The sequence below is a fragment of the Palaemon carinicauda genome, chromosome 30 (genome assembly GCF_036898095.1).
Source record: "Palaemon carinicauda isolate YSFRI2023 chromosome 30, ASM3689809v2, whole genome shotgun sequence".
Lineage (NCBI taxonomy): Eukaryota > Metazoa > Arthropoda > Malacostraca > Decapoda > Palaemonidae > Palaemon > Palaemon carinicauda.
In genome coordinates, this window is record NC_090754.1 from 51,404,572 (window position 1) to 51,422,743 (window position 18,172).

Here is an 18,172-nt window from a genome sequence, read left to right on the forward strand (position 1 = left end):
CCGCAAATATGGTGTGTTGAAAGGAGAAAAGTCGTGATGGGAAAGAAAGGTGCAAGTCAGTTAAAAGAAAATTAAAGGCATTTCAGGACAGGAAAGTTATGCATGCAGAGGAACAATACAAAAGAGGAAAAAACTTGAGAAGGAAAGTAGGTATAGCTATTCAGGGAGCAATTGTATGAAAGGCTCAAAACCAAGGGAAGGAGAAAAGGATATGTATAAGATTTCAAATTTGAGGAAAAGACACCTGGGAATCATTAAGGATAGAGATAGAAATTTATTACATATGGATGAAAGGAATTGTTAGCGATAGAGATGGAAATTCAATTCATATGGATGAAGACATACGAGATGGAGGGAATATTTTGAACAACTTCTGAATACTGAAAATGAGAGGCAGCTGGAAGAAGCACAAAGGGTGAGGAGGTCATTGATGAAGATACTGAATACAGAGATGAAGTGGCTGCAATTAGAATGAGGAATCAACTAGCTTCAGATAAAAAAAGCATAAAATCATCATCTAATACAGAACTACACTTGGTATATCAAATAAGTACAAGCAAAGCTTCAGCTATGAACACATAAATGAAGATCCAATTTTGTTGATTTTAGCCTATTCACTTTGCAATCTGCACACTCAATATCGAAGCAATAATTTCTAAACTAATATAAGAGTGAAATGAAGAAAGGAGCTAGCATTGTAGCCCATACCACACTTAAAATAGACCACTGACAAAAGCACAGCACACCAAGGCTGGCTCATACAGTACAATGAAAAACCAAGATGGCAACGGTCTGGTGAAGGCATTACTTACATATGTACTCAATTCCCCAACAGCATATTTTTAGTGGAAACAAAGGGTTTGGCATGCATCCCTAAAAATATTATTGCATCTTATGACCAAGCTTTCCCCCAAGAGAATGAATAACATATGAATTTCAGAAACTTTCATGGAAATAATGACAATTACATACTTGCAGATTATTGGAACAAACAATAGTAATGTACAAGCAGCACAATAATATTAACATACCTTGATGTATTATTGTCACCTACACTTATATCAGTGTATCCATCATTCTTTGCGAGTTGAATTGTAAGAGTTTCGTTTTCAAAATCAAACAATAACTTCCCCTGGAAAAACAATTGAAACTTGAAGAACTATATATTGATTAAATTATTTTACAGATGTTTATTGTAATTCAAAAGTATATGGAATGAAACCTTTTTACCTGCTTACCATAATGTGCAAAACTGATACATAAAAACAACCTTGGACAGATATATAAACATGAGCTCAATAAGAAAGGATACTACCGCTATAAAGTTACTGGATCCTTTGACTGGTCAAACAGTAATACATTGGATCTTTCTCTCTAGTTATGGCTTATTTTCTCTTAGCCTACACATCAAGGCTGGCATTACGGTATGGGTATTATTGATATTTAGCCTAAAAGTACGTAGGTACGTTAATCTTGTCAAAGTACGGCACAATACAGTACGATTCTGGTACGGAAAAAATGGGCAAAATTCCTTACCTTACCGTACCTTAAGCTTAGCTATACAGTATCACTAATATATTTTGCCGCTTCCGTGACTGCACAAGTAGATCTCTAAGGTCCTTGGCATTTACTATTTTTATTATTGCTTGTTAAGCTACAACCCTAGTTGGATAAGCAGGTTGCTTTAAGACCAAGGGCTCCACAGTCTCCTCTGTCCTCATACACCTGACAAAAGATTACCGAACAATTCTTTTATGCTCAAGAAGTTAACTATTGTATTGTAATTGTTCAGTGACGACTTTCTTCTTGGTAAGGGTAGAAAAGACTCTTCAGCTATGGTAAGCAGCTCTTCTAGGATATTGGGAGTTAAATGGCAGGACAGGATTAGAAATGAAACTATATGAGAGACTACTAGTGCCATATGTGGATGAGATCATGATGAGGGGTAGATGGAAATGGTTAGGGCATGTTCTTCGCACTCCCCAAGAGAGATTAGTTCTCGAAACATTTAACTGGGCTCCACAAGTCACTTGATGAATTGGTAGATCCAGACCTATATGGTTGAGGACTATGAAGAGTACAATAGGAGACGATGAATGGAGAAGTATTGAATTAAAAGCTGAAGACAGAGACAACTGGCGAAATATAACCGAGGCCCTTTGCGTTAATAGGTGTAGGAGATAATGATGATATCCTACCTAACAATTCACAAAATTATGAACTTGAGTTTTCATGCTGTACTTGGATAAGCCTTTTACACATGTATAAGTATAAAAATTAAGTTTCAAAACTTAATCGAGTAAATATGCAGGATAGGCAATGTTCCATACCTCATTGCCCACCCTCATCCCATCCAACCATACCAAAAGTTCCTCACATCAAGGTAAACTCCGTTAGCTATTAAGGTTACTATTTATTTTTCTTGAATTTAATAATCTTTGCTATTGTTAAGTATATCAAAGGCTACATTTTACCCAAAGGTTTTAAACATTATCTGGACAAGCAGAGTAGGACTTGGTGTTATGCTGACTGTGAATATTTCATTAAAAATATATACATTGCTTTGTATGAGAATTGTTCTATTGCTTTTGTGGTAGCCTATTGGAAACATCCCTGCCTGGTGTTCTGCTAAACTGGGTTTCGAAACCTGCCCAAGCTTGATAATTTCTTGTAGTATCTACAACTTCACCATCCTTGTGAGCTCAGGATGGGTGGTTTGGGGAAGCCTATAGGTATACCAGCTGAGTCATCAGCAGCCATTGCCTCACCCTCCTTGGTCCTAGCTTGGATGGAGAGGCGGCTTGGGTACTGATATGTAAATATGGTCAATCTCTAGGGCACTGTCACTGTCCTTTGCCTCTGCCATTCATGATCAACCTTTAAACTACATTCTCCGATATAAGTAAATGGACTGTAGAAGAGAAGCCATGAAATCTCACTTAAAAAGGTATAATACTTAAGCTGAAAATCATCTTACTGTCCATTATTATTATTATTATTATTATTATTATTTGCTAAGCTACAACCCTAGTTGGAAAAGCAGGATGCTATAAGCCCAGGGGCTCCAACAGGGAAAATAGCTCAGTGAGGAAAGGAAATGAAGAAAAATAAAATATTTTAAGAACAACAACAGTAAAATAAATATCTCCTATATAAACTAAAAAAACTTTAACAAGACAAGAGGAAGAGAGATAATACAGAATAGTGTGCCCGAGTGTACCCTCAGGCAAGAGAACTCTAACCGAAGACAGTGGAAGACCATGGTACAGAGGTTATGGCACTACCCAAGATTAGAGAACAATGGTTTGATTTTTGAGTGTCATTCTCCAAGAAGAGCTGCTTACCATAGCTAAAGTCTCTTCTACCCTTACAAAGAGGAAAGTGGCCACTGAACAATTACAGTGCAGTAAGAAGAATTGTTTGGTAATCTTAGTGTTGTCAGGTATATGAGGCAGAGGGGAATATGTAAAGGATAGGCCAGACTATTCGTGTGTGTGTGTGTGTGTGTGTGTGTGTGTGTGTGTGTGTGTGTGTGTGTGTGTGTGTGTGTGTGTGTGTGTGTAGGCAAAAGGAAAATGAACCGTAACCAGAGAGAAGGATCTAATGTACTACTGATTGGCCTGTCAAAAGACCCAATAACTCTAGCAGTAGTATCTCAATGGGTGGCTGGTTCCCAGGCCAATCTACTACAAAGAATAAAATTACTTTTCACAACGAACGAATTGTCCATAAATGATTTTGCAAATATAATAAAAAACAACCAATGTAGATAATTACCCTTAGCTTACGACCACTTAAAATTTCAACGAAAGATGTCTTCACAACTATGGAAACGACTTTGCGAAAATTCCTTCCCATAAGCCATCGTTCTCCTAAACTCTTTTTTAGTTTCTGAAAAAGAAATATCAACATTAAACACAGTCAAAATAATTTTTCTTTACGCAAAGAAATTGCACACCCATTCTATTTCATGTCAAATTACAATGTTTAAAAAAATATGGATTTTGATTGTGATATTGAATAGATCAGTCTCACCCCTATCAAGTTTTTACTCTCTTGCAGCTCTGCCTTCAGCTTTTTATATTTCTCCGTCATTTCCTTCAATTTTTCAGCAATTTTGACGGGATCGCCATGGCTTGTTTGCTCCTTGTTGAGTTTGACTTCTAGAGTCTTATACTCCCTCTCTATTTGTATTGGTGACCTGGAAAACATTAATAATTTTATAGGATGGCTTACTAATAAAACTGCGATATTTTATGATAAATCCCATTTTACTAATAAATATTTAAAAAGAAAAAATAAGGAACTCTTTGTGAACAAGTTTAGTAATAAAGATTTGTTGTTTCTCACCAAATCATACCAATTAATAGACATGTAAAATAAATTCTTAACCCTTAACAGAAATGATGACTTTCTTGTTTGATTTATATTGCCATAAGAATTATGTACTGCATATTACCTGGAATATTATGATCACTTTTGAGTAAATAAAATTCTAAAGAAAAATATGCAAAATAACAAAGAATATGTGAGGAAAGAGGATTACATTTACACTTAAAATCAAGTAATTTGGTCATTACAACTCAATATAAAATAAACAGTATTGTATTTTCCAAAGTCTCTCGCTCAAAATTTATTTAGGATACTTTGTTTGAAATTTTTTCTTTAAATAACTCTCCAGTACCCATATGCACCAAATTTTATGCTATCTATGGCAGTGATACATTGCCATCGTTTTTTTAAGTAGAAGTTGGCCTACTGTAATTATTTCCATTTACTGACATTCTACGCAGTATTTGTCATGGAAGAGTGAACTGCATATTTCCTATTTCCAAGACCCTGAAATAACATAAACTGGAATCATTAAGTTCATAGTGTCACGCAAGAGGTAGGGCAACAGAAGAGCGAACAAACATATTTGACGAATGAACTAAATTTATATTACATCTCTACTTCTATCTCTCTCTTCTCTTGAATTAAATTTATATTACAGAGCTCTCCCGCTCGCACAAATGTTTATAGACTAAGCTAATATAAAAAATACGAGCTCTTGCATCTTTTGAAGACGAAAATGAACTCTCTCACACACTTACAGAGTGTGTGTGTGTTTGTGTAACAGAAATGGCTGTTTCTTTTGTCATTAAAGATAAGGTTTTTGTACCTTATAATTACACGTTATAGAAGACTTTGTGTTAAAGGTAACAAATAGATATTTTCTTTACGTTTCTGTATGACGTAAGGTCCATTTCTGACAAGTAGTTTTATATCTTTCGATGGCTATCTATCGTAGAATTATTAGGCAATTGCAAAATCACTTCACAATAAATATAAAGCCTTTTTACACATAGAATCACAGTGCTTTACTTTTGCTGTATTTACGGTAAAATAATAAAAAAAAGTTTGAAAAATTATTCTATAATCATTTTGCAATGAGTTAAAAGAATTTTTCAGTTGTTTCGTGTAAAATACAAGAGAATAAAACAAACTTTTGAAAAATTTATTCGGTAATCTGCAGTAAAACAAATAAACAATGAAACGCAGGTTTTCATAGAGTAAGTGTGCCTGTATATCCGATGGTAACAAATCTCATGTGCTGCTAAGGAGAAGGCATCCACTGGCTTGCAGTGAAGGAGTTAATAGGATTGATAGGTTTCCTATGTAAACTATAGTCTGAGCACTATAATAAAAAAAATATCTAATCCTAATCAAGTTCTTTACTTTACCTGTTGGTTTCTTTTCGAGGTAAGAATTTTTCTGCCATCAAAAGTTCTGCAGAAAATTTTTCAGCTTGGCTTTGAGTTTTCTTTTCCAGTTCTACTTTCATTTGTTCCACCTGTTTGTGTTTTTTCTTCATAGCTTTTAGTTGGTTGGTCCATTTATGATATTCTTCCTCAGCTTCTGTCATCTCTTTCTGAAAATACATAAGACTTTGGTAAACTGTACATACAATCAAAATTCAGAATAAAATAAATCTTTACTGCAGACTCTACAGCACCATGAGGCAAACAAGCCTCTACAAGGCACAATGCTCCACAAAAATAAACTAATGATTTTCATTATATCTAGAAATAAAAATAGTACTTGGTAACTCAAGTATTGTGTTCATTTTTTTTATATTGATGCAAAGATCAGTCCATTTGGTAACAAAGAAGAGGATTTCCCTATGCAAAATGTATAATTTACATAAAATTTGTAAGCATATATATACAGATACATTTCGAATAAAATTTTTTTTTTTTTTACCTATAGTGGACTGGATCATGGAAATTTATTCTGCAAATTTAAAAAAATTTAAATGTAGTTCTACATCAGTACATTGTCTAAAATAATTAGGTTGAAATTGTCAATGTTTCAAAATAAGGGATAATGCAATTTACCAAAGCAAATTACATTTGATAAATCTTCCTACCCTGACCACGATCCAGACCTATGCCTGCCGTTTTAAGTTAGGAGTAGGTTGACATATACCATAACTACCATGCTTGACAAAGTACTCGGGAAACTGGGCGACGATCAGCTGGCCAATCCTCCAACAAGTACAAAAAATTACCTTTTCTTGCTAAAATAACAAATAACTTAGGAACTAAAAATTCAGCTGCCTTTATGATAAACAAAGGAAAAATAGCTTGAGTCTATACCTCTATACATCAAGGTCCAATACAGGTGCTTGAATTTTGTGGGACCTATAAGCCGGTTACTTTATCTTCAGGAAAACATGAATGAGGAAGGTTAAATTTCTCATTATTCTCCTTACTATAAAACACAGCCAAAAGCCTGGAAAACATGAATGAGGAAGGTTAAATTTCTCATTACTCTCCTTACTATAAAACACAGCCAAAAGGCTGGAAAACATGAATGAGGAAGGTTAAATTTCTCATTACTTTCCTTACTATAAAACACAGCCAAAAGCCTGGAAAACATGAATGAGGAAGGTTAAATTTCTCATTACTTTCCTTACTATAAAACACAGCCAAAAGGCTGGAAAACATGAATGAGGAAGGTTAAATTTCTCATTATTCTCCTTACTATAAAACACAGCCAAAAGGCTGGAAAACATGAATGAGGAAGGTTAAATTTCTCATTACTCTCCTTACTATAAAACACAGCCAAAAGGCTGGAAAACATGAATGAGGAAGGTTAAATTTCACATTACTCTCCTTACTATAAAACATAGCCAAAAGACTGATGTTGGTCTGAGTTCTTCCTGCTCCTGAAGCATACTCCCAGGGGAAGCTAGGGGCATATACCCAGAAGTTTTAGAGAACAGCAACCCTAATGAGGAACACAAATAGTTTCTTTGACATGTCAAGGCTACGGAGATGAATCAGACTTCCCACCTCTCAAAGAATACAACCGCCTAACAGGGAACCATAATTCAATAGCATAAAATCATGCTCATAATCACAAAGTGAGTGGATCTATTACTGGTAAAGTCATAAATTGATGCAATATCCACACATTTGTATTCCTGCTTCGTTCCACTATGATATCATCAACCGTTCAAACTAGAAAGTAAGGAAAAAAGACTAAAAAGATTAACCAGCCTTGGATAGGATGCAATAATGCATCTGAACTCACTGTTGAAGAGAAAAGTGGAGTCTTTGATAAGCACCCGCCCTAACCACCAGTCTTTAACTACCTTGTTAACAACTTTAACGGCTTAGCTGAAGACTTTTCCTATTTTAAAGGAAGAAACATTAATTCAAATTGCTTGATCATCGCTGAATATCAAAATGCATTTTAATCAAAGTATAAATCACTTACTTCCATACTGTGTGCAGTCTGAGAAAGTTCAGATATTTGATTGTTGAATTTTGAAAAAATTTCATCTGCTTCTCTATATTGTTTTTCTGCAGATTTCACGTCCTCTTTCAATGAGTTCACCTGAAAACAAAGAAAAACGTTAGGTTTCTATGAGTTAACTAATTATCTTAAAAAAGGCTGAATGTTCACAATAAAAATAAAAGTACAGTATTACCAATTAAAATTAGGTAAAACTAATTTCATATAAATAGCTTAAAGATTGAGAAGATATCATTTGAACTTGCAAACATATCCACAACTTTCAAAACTCTTTTGAGAATAAATTCTTAGGGCGAGTCCTGCTATGGCCAAGAAATTGTGAATACTCTTTTAATACTGATGCTGTTACCATAATTTTGAAGATAATACACATAAAAATAATAACAATAATAAATGATGAGGATAATAAGAATAATGTAGTATTAACAAAGAACAAAAATGTTCTGGCAAAATCAAGATTAGCAGAAATATTTTGAAGATCACACCTGTGATTTTCTGTTAATATGTTATTTTCATTAGTAAAATAAATTTTTGAATATACTTACCCGATGATCATGTAGCTGTCAACTCCGTTGCCCGACAGAAATCTACGGTCGGGATACGCCAGCGATCGCTATACAGGTGGGGGTGTACACAACAGCGCCATCTGTGAGTAGGTACTCAAGTACTTCTTGTCAACAAGAACTCAATTTTCTCCTCGGTCCACTGGTTCTCTATGGGGAGGAAGGGCGGGTCCTTAAATTCATGATCATCGGGTAAGTATATTCAAAAATTTATTTTACTAATGAAAATAACATTTTTCAATATTAATCTTACCCGATGATCATGTAGCTGATTCACACCCAGGGTGGTGGGTGGAGATCAGCATACATGTTAACAAAGAAGCTAAGTATCCCGTATTTCATTTTAGCAGTTATTCAAAATAACAAACATAAAATAAATAAGTACCTGGTAAGGAAGTCGACTTGAACTATTACTCTGCCTTTTTTAAGTACGTCTTCCTTACTGAGCGTAGCGGTCCTCTTAGGATGCTGAACGACTCCTAGGTGCTGAAGTATAAAGGGCTGCAACCCATACTAAAGGACCTCATCACAACCTCTAACCTAGGCGCTTCTCAAGAAAGAATTTGACCACCCGCCAAATCAACCAGGATGCGGAAGGCTTCTTAGCCTTCCGTACAACCCAAAAACAACAATAAAAAGTATTCAAGAGAAAGATTAAAAAGGTTATGGGATTATGGGAATGTAGTGGCTGAGCCCTCACCTACTACTGCACTCGCTGCTACGAATGGTCCCAGGGTGTAGCAGTTCTCGTAAAGAGACTGGACATCTTTGAGATAGAATGATGCGAACACTGACTTGCTTCTCCAATAGGTTGCATCCATAACACTCTGCAGAGAACGGTTCTGTTTGAAGGCCACTGAAGTAGCGACAGCTCTAACTTCATGTGTCCTTACCTTCAGCAAAGCAAGGTCTTCTTCCTTCAGATGAGAATGTGCTTCTCTAATCAGAAGCCTGATGTAGTAAGAAACTGCGTTCTTAGACATCGGAAGAGAAGGCTTCTTGATAGCACACCATAAAGCTTCTGATTGTCCTCGTAATGGCTTTGACCGTCTTAAATAGTACTTAAGAGCTCTTACTGGGCAAAGTACTCTCTCTAGTTCGTTCCCCACCAAGTTGGACAGGCTTGGGATTTCGAACGACTTAGGCCAAGGACGGAAAGGAAGCTCGTTTTTAGCCAAAAAACCGAGCTGCAAGGAACATGTAGCCGTTTCAGATGTAAAACCTATGTTCCTGCTGAAGGCGTGGATCTCACTAACTCTTTTGGCTGTTGCTAAGCAGACGAGGAAAAGAGTTTTTAATGTGAGGTCCTTAAAAGAGGCTGATTGGAGCGGTTCAAATCTTGATGACATTAGGAACCTTAAAACCACGTCTAGGTTCCAGCCTGGTGTGGACAACCGACGTTCCTTTGAGGTCTCAAAAGACCTAAGGAGGTCCTGTAGATCTTTGTTGGTGGAAAGATCCAAGCCTCTGTGGCGGAAGACCGCTGCCAACATACTCCTGTAACCCTTGATCGTAGGAGCTGAAAGGGATCTTACGTTCCTTAGATGTAACAGGAAGTCAGCAATCTGGGTTACAGTGGTACTGGTTGAGGAAACTGCATTCGCCTTGCACCAGCTTCGGAAGACTTCCCATTTAGACTGATAGACTCTGAGAGTGGATGTCCTCCTTGCTCTGGCAATCGCTCTGGCTGCCTCCTTCGAAAAGCCTCTAGCTCTTGAGAGTCTTTCAATAGTCTGAAGGCAGTCAGACGAAGAGCGTGGAGGTTTGGGTGTACCTTCTTTATGTGAGGTTGACGCAGAAGGTCCACTCTTAGAGGAAGAGTACTGGGAACGTCCACTAGCCATTGCAGTACCTCGGTGAACCATTCTCTCGCGGGCCAGAGGGGAGCAACCAACGTCAACCGTGTCCCTTCGTGCGAGGCGAACTTCTGAAGTACCCTGTTGACAATCTTGAACGGCGGGAACGCATACAGGTCGAGATGGGACCAATCCAGCAGAAAGGCATCCACGTGAACTGCCGCTGGGTCTGGAATCGGAGAACAATACATCGGGAGCCTCTTGGTCATCGAGGTAGCGAATAGATCTATGGTGGGCTGACCCCACAGGGCCCATAGTCTGCTGCAAACATTCTTGTGAAGGGTCCACTCTGTGGGGATGACCTGACCCTTCCGGCTGAGGCGATCTGCCATGACATTCATATCGCCCTGAATGAACCTCGTTACCAGCGAAAGCTTTCGATCTTTTGACCAAATGAGGAGGTCCCTTGCGATCTCGAACAACTTCCTCGAATGAGTCCCTCCTTGCTTGGAGATGTAAGCCAAGGCTGTGGTGTTGTCGGAGTTCACCTCCACCACCTTGTTTAGCTGGAGGGACTTGAAGTTTATCAAGGCCAGATGAACTGCCAACAACTCCTTGCAATTGATGTGAAGTGTCCTTTGCTCCTGATTCCACGTGCCCGAGCATTCCTGTCCGTCCAGTGTCGCACCCCAGCCCGTGTCCGATGCGTCCGAGAAGAGACGGTGGTTGGGGGTCTGAACAGCTAATGGCAGACCTTCCTTGAGAAGAATGCTGTTCTTCCACCACGTTAGCATAGACCTCATCTCTTCGGAAACAGGCACTGAGACCGCCTCTAGCGTCATGTCCTTTCTCCAGTGAGCAGCTAGATGATACTGAAGGGGGCGGAGGTGGAGTCTCCCTAACTCGATGAACTGGGCCAGCGATGATAGTGTCCCTGTTAGACTCATCCACTGCCTGACCGAACATTGGTTCCTTCTCAGCATGCTCTGGATGCATTCTAGGGCTTGATTGATCCTTGGGGCCGACGGAAAAGCCCGAAAAGCTCGACTCTGAATCTCCATACCAAGATAGACAATGGTCTGGGATGGGACGAGCTGGGACTTCTCTATATTGACCAGGAGGCCCAATTCCTTGGTCAGATCCATAGTCCATCTGAGATTCTCCAGACAGCGACGACTTGTTGGAGCTCTTAAAAGCCAGTCGTCCAAATAAAGGGAGGCTCTGATGTCTGCCAAGTGAAGGAATTTGGCAATATTCCTCATCAGTCTGGTAAACACAAGAGGTGCCGTGCTTAGGCCAAAGCACAGGGCTTGGAACTGGTACACAACCTTTCCAAAGACGAACCTTAGGAAAGGTTGGGAGTCTGGATGGATGGGGACGTGAAAGTACGCGTCTTTCAGGTCTAACGAGACCATCCAGTCCTCCTTCCTGACCGCTGCTAGGACCGACTTCGTCGTCTCCATCGTGAACGTCTGGTTGGTGACAAAAGCATTGAGAGCACTGACGTCCAGCACCGGTCTCCAACCTCCTGTCTTCTTCGCTACCAGGAAGAGACGGTTGTAGAAGCCCGGGGATTGATGATCCCGGACTATGACCACCGCTTCCTTTTGTAGCAAGAGCGACACCTCTTGTTGCAACGCTAGCCTCTTGTCCTTCTCCTTGTAGTTGGGAGAGAGGTTGATGGGAGATGTAGCTAGAGGGGGACTGCGGCAGAACGGAATTCTGTACCCCTCTCTTAGCCACTTCACAGACTGAGCGTCTGCACCTCTGCTCTCCCAAGCTTGCCAGAAGGTCTTGAGTCTGGCTCCCACTGCTGTCTGGAGAGTAAGGCAGTCAGAACTTGCCTTTTGCGGACTTGGAACCCTTCTTGGATTTGCCACGGTGACTGTCGGCACGGGTACCTCCTCTGCTGGAGGTTCTGCCACGAAAGGGCGGGATGAACCTAGTAGCAGGAGTGTCTACTGCTGCAGGGCGGAAGGGTCTAGGCACGGAAGGTAAGGTTTTAGCCTTACGTGCGGAAGATGCCATAAGATCATGGGTATCCTTCTGGATAAGGGAGGCAGCCATCCCCTTAATCAGCTCCTCCGGAAACAGACACTTGGAGAGAGGAGCAAACAACAACTCTGACTTCTGGCAAGGAGTGATACCAGCCGATAAGAAGGAGCAAAGATGTTCTCTCTTCTTAAGCACTCCCGAGACGTACGAAGCCGCAAGCTCACCAGACCCATCCCGAATGGCTTTGTCCATGCTAGACATGATCAGCATGGCAGAGTCCTTATCCGAAGGGGAAGTCTTTCTGCTTAAGGCTCCCAAACACCAATCGAGAAAGTTGAAGATCTCGAAAGCACGAAAGACTCCCTTCAACAGATGATCCATGTCTGAAAAGGACCAGCAGATCTTCGAACGTCTCATAGCCAGCCTGCGGGGAGAGTCAACCAGACTTGAGAAGTCGCCCTGGGCAGAGGCAGGTTCCTCTCCCGTGGCATACCAGACGCTCGACTTGGAAGCAAGCTTGGTAGGAGGAAAGATGAAAGCAGTCTTTCCCAGTTGCTTCTTGGACTGCAACCACTCTCCCATAACCCTCAAAGCTCTCTTGGATGAGCGTGCGAGAACAAGCTTGGTGAAGGCAGGAGCAGCAGACTGCATGCCCAGAGCAAACTCGGAGGGAGGAGAGCGAGGGGTTGCAGACACAAACTGTTCAGGATACAAGTCCCTGAACAAGGCAAGGACTTTACGAAAGTCTAAGGAGGGAGGCGTAGACTTGGGCCCTTCAAGGTCGGAGTGCGGTTCATCCAAATGAGCAGCTTCGTCATCTGATACTCCATCATCCGAAAGCTGAGTAGGAAGTGGCAAAGGCAGAGCAGAAAGCTGAACGGCTGAATCCGGCAGTACGGGTGCATGCGTAACTGCTGCGGATCCAACATCATGCCGCTGCTGGTCAGTCTGCGAGCTGGCAACAACAAAAGCAGAGTGTTGGTGCGTGGGAGGGGTTGCGGTGGGTTGCGGAGCATGCTGTATGGTATGCGGAGCATGCTGTATGGTATGCGGAGCATGCCGCATGGGTTGCGGAGCATGCCGCATAGAGTCAGAACCCGGCAGCTCTACAGCACCTTCCCACTGCTGATGCGGTAGCTCACGCATGCCAACGGATGGTGCAGCAAGAACATGCGTCTGGCAGAGTGGACTGCGCATCGGAGGTGGAGCTCTCACAGGTGGAGTGTGGGAGCAGGCAGCCGCAGTATCTGCTGAGTGCACAACCTCGGCGGGTTGTAGGTTAACAGGTGCAGTGTCAACCTTCTCAGCATGATACTCCTGCATGAATGCCGCAAGCTGAGACTGCATAGTCTGCAGCATGGACCACTTAGGGTCTACCGTGGTTGGAGCAGCAACAGACGGAGCAGAAGTCTGTTGTGGAACCACTCTACCTCTCTTGGGAGGTGTGCAGTCATCGGAAGACTGCGGCGAGTCCGAACTGACCCAGTGGCTACACCTGGGCCGTTGGACTCGCTCGGAAGGGACCTTACGTTTGAGCGGTCGTGAAACCTTGGTCCATCGTTTCCTCCTGGAAACTTCTTCCACAGACGAGGAATGTAAGGGCTCATTCGTCTGTTTGTGGATGGGACGATCCTTGACAGATACGTCCGCAACCACTGAGGATACATCCGTGCGCTGATCAAGGCCTGCCGAACCCTTTGGTCCTTCGACATTGCTTCTCCCCTGGGCTTGGGAGCTTGCAAGAGGTCCCGGACTGGGAGGACGACTGGCACGCACAGATGTACCCTCATGCGCAACACTGACACTGACACTTTTCACATCACCAGCACTGATAACACTTCCCACTGCACTTTTCGCTTTCAGCTCTTTGACATCTGCCAAAAGCTGATTACGGTCATTAGCCAATGACTCCACTCTGTCACCGAGAGCCTGAATGGCACGCATCATATCCGCCATGGATGGCTGAGCACTAGTAGCAGGTTTGGGAGTCACCACTACAGGGGAAGGAAAAGGTTGAGGGGCATGGGGAGAGGAAAAATCCACAGAGCGAGAAGAACTCCTCCTGATTCTCTCCTTCTCTAACCTACGTGCATTTTTAAGGAATTCGTTAAAATCGAATTCCGAAAGCCCAGCGCATTCCCCACATCGATCTTCCAATTGACAGGATTTACCCCTACAATTGGAACAAACGGTGTGAGGATCTATAGAGGCCTTCGGAAGACGCCTAGCACAAGCCCTAACGCTACACTGCCTGTACTTAGGGACTTGAGAATGGTCAGACATCTTGAATTGTAGAAGTAGTCAAGGGGGAATTCCAAAATCTAGCAAAGTTCGTTAACAATTAATCCAAAATAATTCCAAAAGCTTGCTAAGCTAATGATAAAGCTTCCTGAATAGCGAAGGCTAAACTCTAGAGTAAATACATCACCAAATCGTGAACAACAACTCCAGAATCAACAGCGTATCCAAGTAGGTCTTGCCGGCGGCACGACAGAGGAAAAATTGAGTTCTTGTTGACAAGAAGTACTTGAGTACCTACTCACAGATGGCGCTGTTGTGTACACCCCCACCTGTATAGCGATCGCTGGCGTATCCCGACCGTAGATTTCTGTCGGGCAACGGAGTTGACAGCTACATGATCATCGGGTAAGATTAATATTGAAAAATATTTTTTACTAGCTTATCTCATTGTGTGTCCATTTCCATTGACATTTAAGATACTATGCTGTACTACCATAATTTTTTCCTAGGGTCACAATTTGCAATAGCAAAATCAGCACAAATATTCATAGTTATTTATCTTTATCACTCCCATACGGCTGGCTTACATAGACATAATCTATACTGATTCTATCTAAGCTATCAAAATATTTGCTCTCCACAACTATCAAGTTAATCAATGCCGCTTTTATGACTGCATTTTAAACGTTTTACAACTATCAACATCTACTTTGTAACTTTTATTATAACAAAAATTAATTGCTAAAGCATTATTCTTCTCATGTTTTTAAGTCTTCCTATGTTCAGAAAGATGTTTATCCAAATTCTTGCCAGTTTCTAAAAACATTTGAAAGGTTATAATATATATCAATGCATTCTGTTTTTCATCTTCAACTGCCGTCTTATTTCCACATAATTTACTCATTACTGTGTTACTGAAATTGAAAACAAATTCACAATTATTACATTACCATTTAGGATGTGGTTTCAATGATGTTTATGGAAAGGCAATTTTGAGATATTTTTTTTTCTGTTCCCTACATTTTTTTTGTGCATATTAAAGATTTTCTTAAAGCTTTCTTTACTGCAAGATTCATAAACCATGTTGGATAATCTAGATTTGTAAAACAATTTCTAATATATCTACTTTCTAAATTCAAAATAATTTAAGATCATCATATATCATTAAAGTTCTTGAAAATAGAGTAATTATCACACCATTCTTGGTTGTATTTATATAAAAAGAAAGATCATGAATGTGTGAAAAAAATTTAGTATGTCTCTCCTTGTGCTAAACCTCAGTTTAAAAATTTTGGGTATTTTTCTTCCAAAGACATTTAATACACAATACGCTTCCTTGGAATTCAATTCAAAGGAAAGGCTGTGAAGTTTGAAATAGATATTGAAGAAGCACTCAAAAGCAAGGAACTATCCACAGAATTTCATTAGCAGAGGCATATTGTCACGATTGCGGGGAGCAGTCACTCTCCCCCCAGCTCCATCTCTTTGTTGACGTCTCAGGCTGGGAGGAACGTAGAGAGTAGAGGTCCCCTTTTTGTTTTGTTTCATTTGTTGATGTCGGCTACCCCCCAAAATTGGGGGATGTGCCTTGGTATATGTATGTATATTGTCATAATATTAATTACTACTGGTAATGTTTTTTTCACATTATATATTAATGGTAAAATTAGGATGTATATAAACCACTAACAAATAAAATGTCCTATTCACAACACATGCTGGATGGCTGTACAACCTAATTAGAAATGTAACTACTTCTGGGTACCAATTCTAATTACACAAAAGTTTACCGAGACTATGGTCCATTTCTTTTAGCGAGTCATATTTGCACAGACTCGCAGTGGTGCCCTTTTAGCTCGGAAAAGTTTCCTGATCGCTGATTGGTTGGACAAGATAATTCTAACCAATCAGCGACCAGGAAAGTTTTCCGAGCTAAAAGGGCACCGTTGCGAGTCGGTGCAAATATGACTCGCTAAAAGAAATGGACTATAGTGAGCCATGCTTCTAAACAGGTAAGCAAGAATACCTAAAGGAATGGATAAAAGTAAGTGACTGAATACATTGCAGCTAGGGCTAAAAGAAGATCGCTAAGAACTCTCAGTGTCATCGTCAGTGTCTCACAAACCACTGCTTAGCCATCGGGTTTTGTATCTACACGAGTCCTAATAGTATTTTGAGCATAAGAAACATACGGTATCTATTTTCATGTTGAGAGATAAAAGATGAAGTAATTAATAGTGCCCAAGTGAAATGGTGCCAAGTAGATGCTGTAAATTTTTATATACTGGATATATTAACATCATTCACACAGCCTTACATCAACACTAAATTCCAATTTCCTGGAAACCTTTATTCCTACATTAAAGCAGTCTTTTAGTATCACTAACCTTAAAATAGATGTTTAAAAAATTTTTAGCAGAGGGAAAAACACAAAGGAACCACGTGGGAACCGCGTGAGACACAAAGGGGTCGGGGACACAAAGAATCACACTGGGATTAAGGAGAGCGACGCGACCAGGGAACTTACTTGGAGGTCGAGACCTGAGCAAGCATGCTCTCTGACCCAGGGTTAGCCTCAGGTCACGTATCACTCCGCCTGAGGTTACCCCTCATAGAAAATGGGTATAGGGTAGACTACACAAAACTCTGGTCGGTTGGGAGGAGATCCCAGATACTCCTACGAAAGTAGTTCGAGGTAAGTACTCCGTGTTGGAACAAATAATGTTTAAAAAATTTTAATCTTACAAAATCCTGACTAGTACTTACTTTTTCGAGAGCCACATTTCTTCTTTCTTCTTGTTCTCTTTTATCTTCTTCAATTTGTGTTACATTTGGTGGTTGAGGAGGCTCAACCTGATTCATAAGGTGTGTTGATGTGGCCCGTAGCTTCTGAATTTGCATCTGCAATAGAGAGTTTTACATAAGGATATAGCCTTGTATTGCCAAACACGACATCAGATGAGGTCAAGTACATGACATCTAAATAAATGAATAAATGTTTTATCAAAAATGAATTTCAAATAAAAGGAGCATGAAGAGTGCTACAACCAAAAAATGTACAGTTCTCTAGTTTCAAGCTGCGATAGAGTAATTAGTAATAAAATCTTGGGAAAAAAAATAGATAAATCATTAAAATAATCTGTAGCATGTTAAATATTGTAAATATAATCCTGAATTATATCTAATCTAATTACAAAATGAAACAGTTAAGCACAGAATTCAATTTATAGAGAGGAGTGGTGATTACGGTTGGATGAGATCTTCTTCGTCAAGGAATCTATTCATATGGGTAAACGAAATAATGCATAAAGACTGGGAGGAGAGTGTAATGCATAGAGACTGGGAGAGTCGAATGGTATTTACATTTAAGCAGAAAGATAACAACATGGAATCCAGTAACAAATTAAGTAACAGAGCATAGTTTGAAAGTGTTAGTGAGGATATTAGTCTGGTACCCTCTCTAACACTTTCAAGTACTACTAGATGAGAGATTGTAAAGATCGGGAAATAACAGTATGGATTCATGAGGGGGAGAGGGACTGTGGATGCCATTTTTATAGTAATGCAGTGACAGGAAAAGAGACTAGAAGGAAACCAGAAGCTCTTCTGTGCTTTTGTAGATTTAGAGAAGGCTTATGATAAAATACCAAGAGAAGTAATGTTTTGGTGATTGAGGAAAAGGAAAGTCCCAGAGAAGTTGGTTGGAATGGTAGAAATTAGTTACAAAAGAACAAGGACAAAAGTAATAACAGGTGTTGGAGAAACAGAAACCTT

At 40.1% G+C, this 18,172-nt stretch overlaps 1 protein-coding gene across 2 annotated transcripts in view; it reads right to left on the minus strand.

Moving 5' to 3' along the window:
• Nucleotides 1–18,172, minus strand: part of SMC6 (Structural maintenance of chromosomes 6) — a 106,395-nt gene that overhangs the window by 5,846 nt on the left and 82,377 nt on the right. For both annotated transcript variants that reach the window (XM_068353767.1, XM_068353765.1), the window contains 6 exons: nucleotides 17,165–17,299; nucleotides 7,765–7,884; nucleotides 5,724–5,911; nucleotides 4,036–4,201; nucleotides 3,778–3,891; nucleotides 1,032–1,132 (listed from right to left, as the gene is read on the minus strand). In XM_068353767.1, coding sequence (XP_068209868.1) covers nucleotides 1,032–1,132; nucleotides 3,778–3,891; nucleotides 4,036–4,201; nucleotides 5,724–5,911; nucleotides 7,765–7,884; nucleotides 17,165–17,299 — 824 coding nt within the window. The remainder of the gene's footprint in view (nucleotides 1–1,031; nucleotides 1,133–3,777; nucleotides 3,892–4,035; nucleotides 4,202–5,723; nucleotides 5,912–7,764; nucleotides 7,885–17,164; nucleotides 17,300–18,172) is intronic.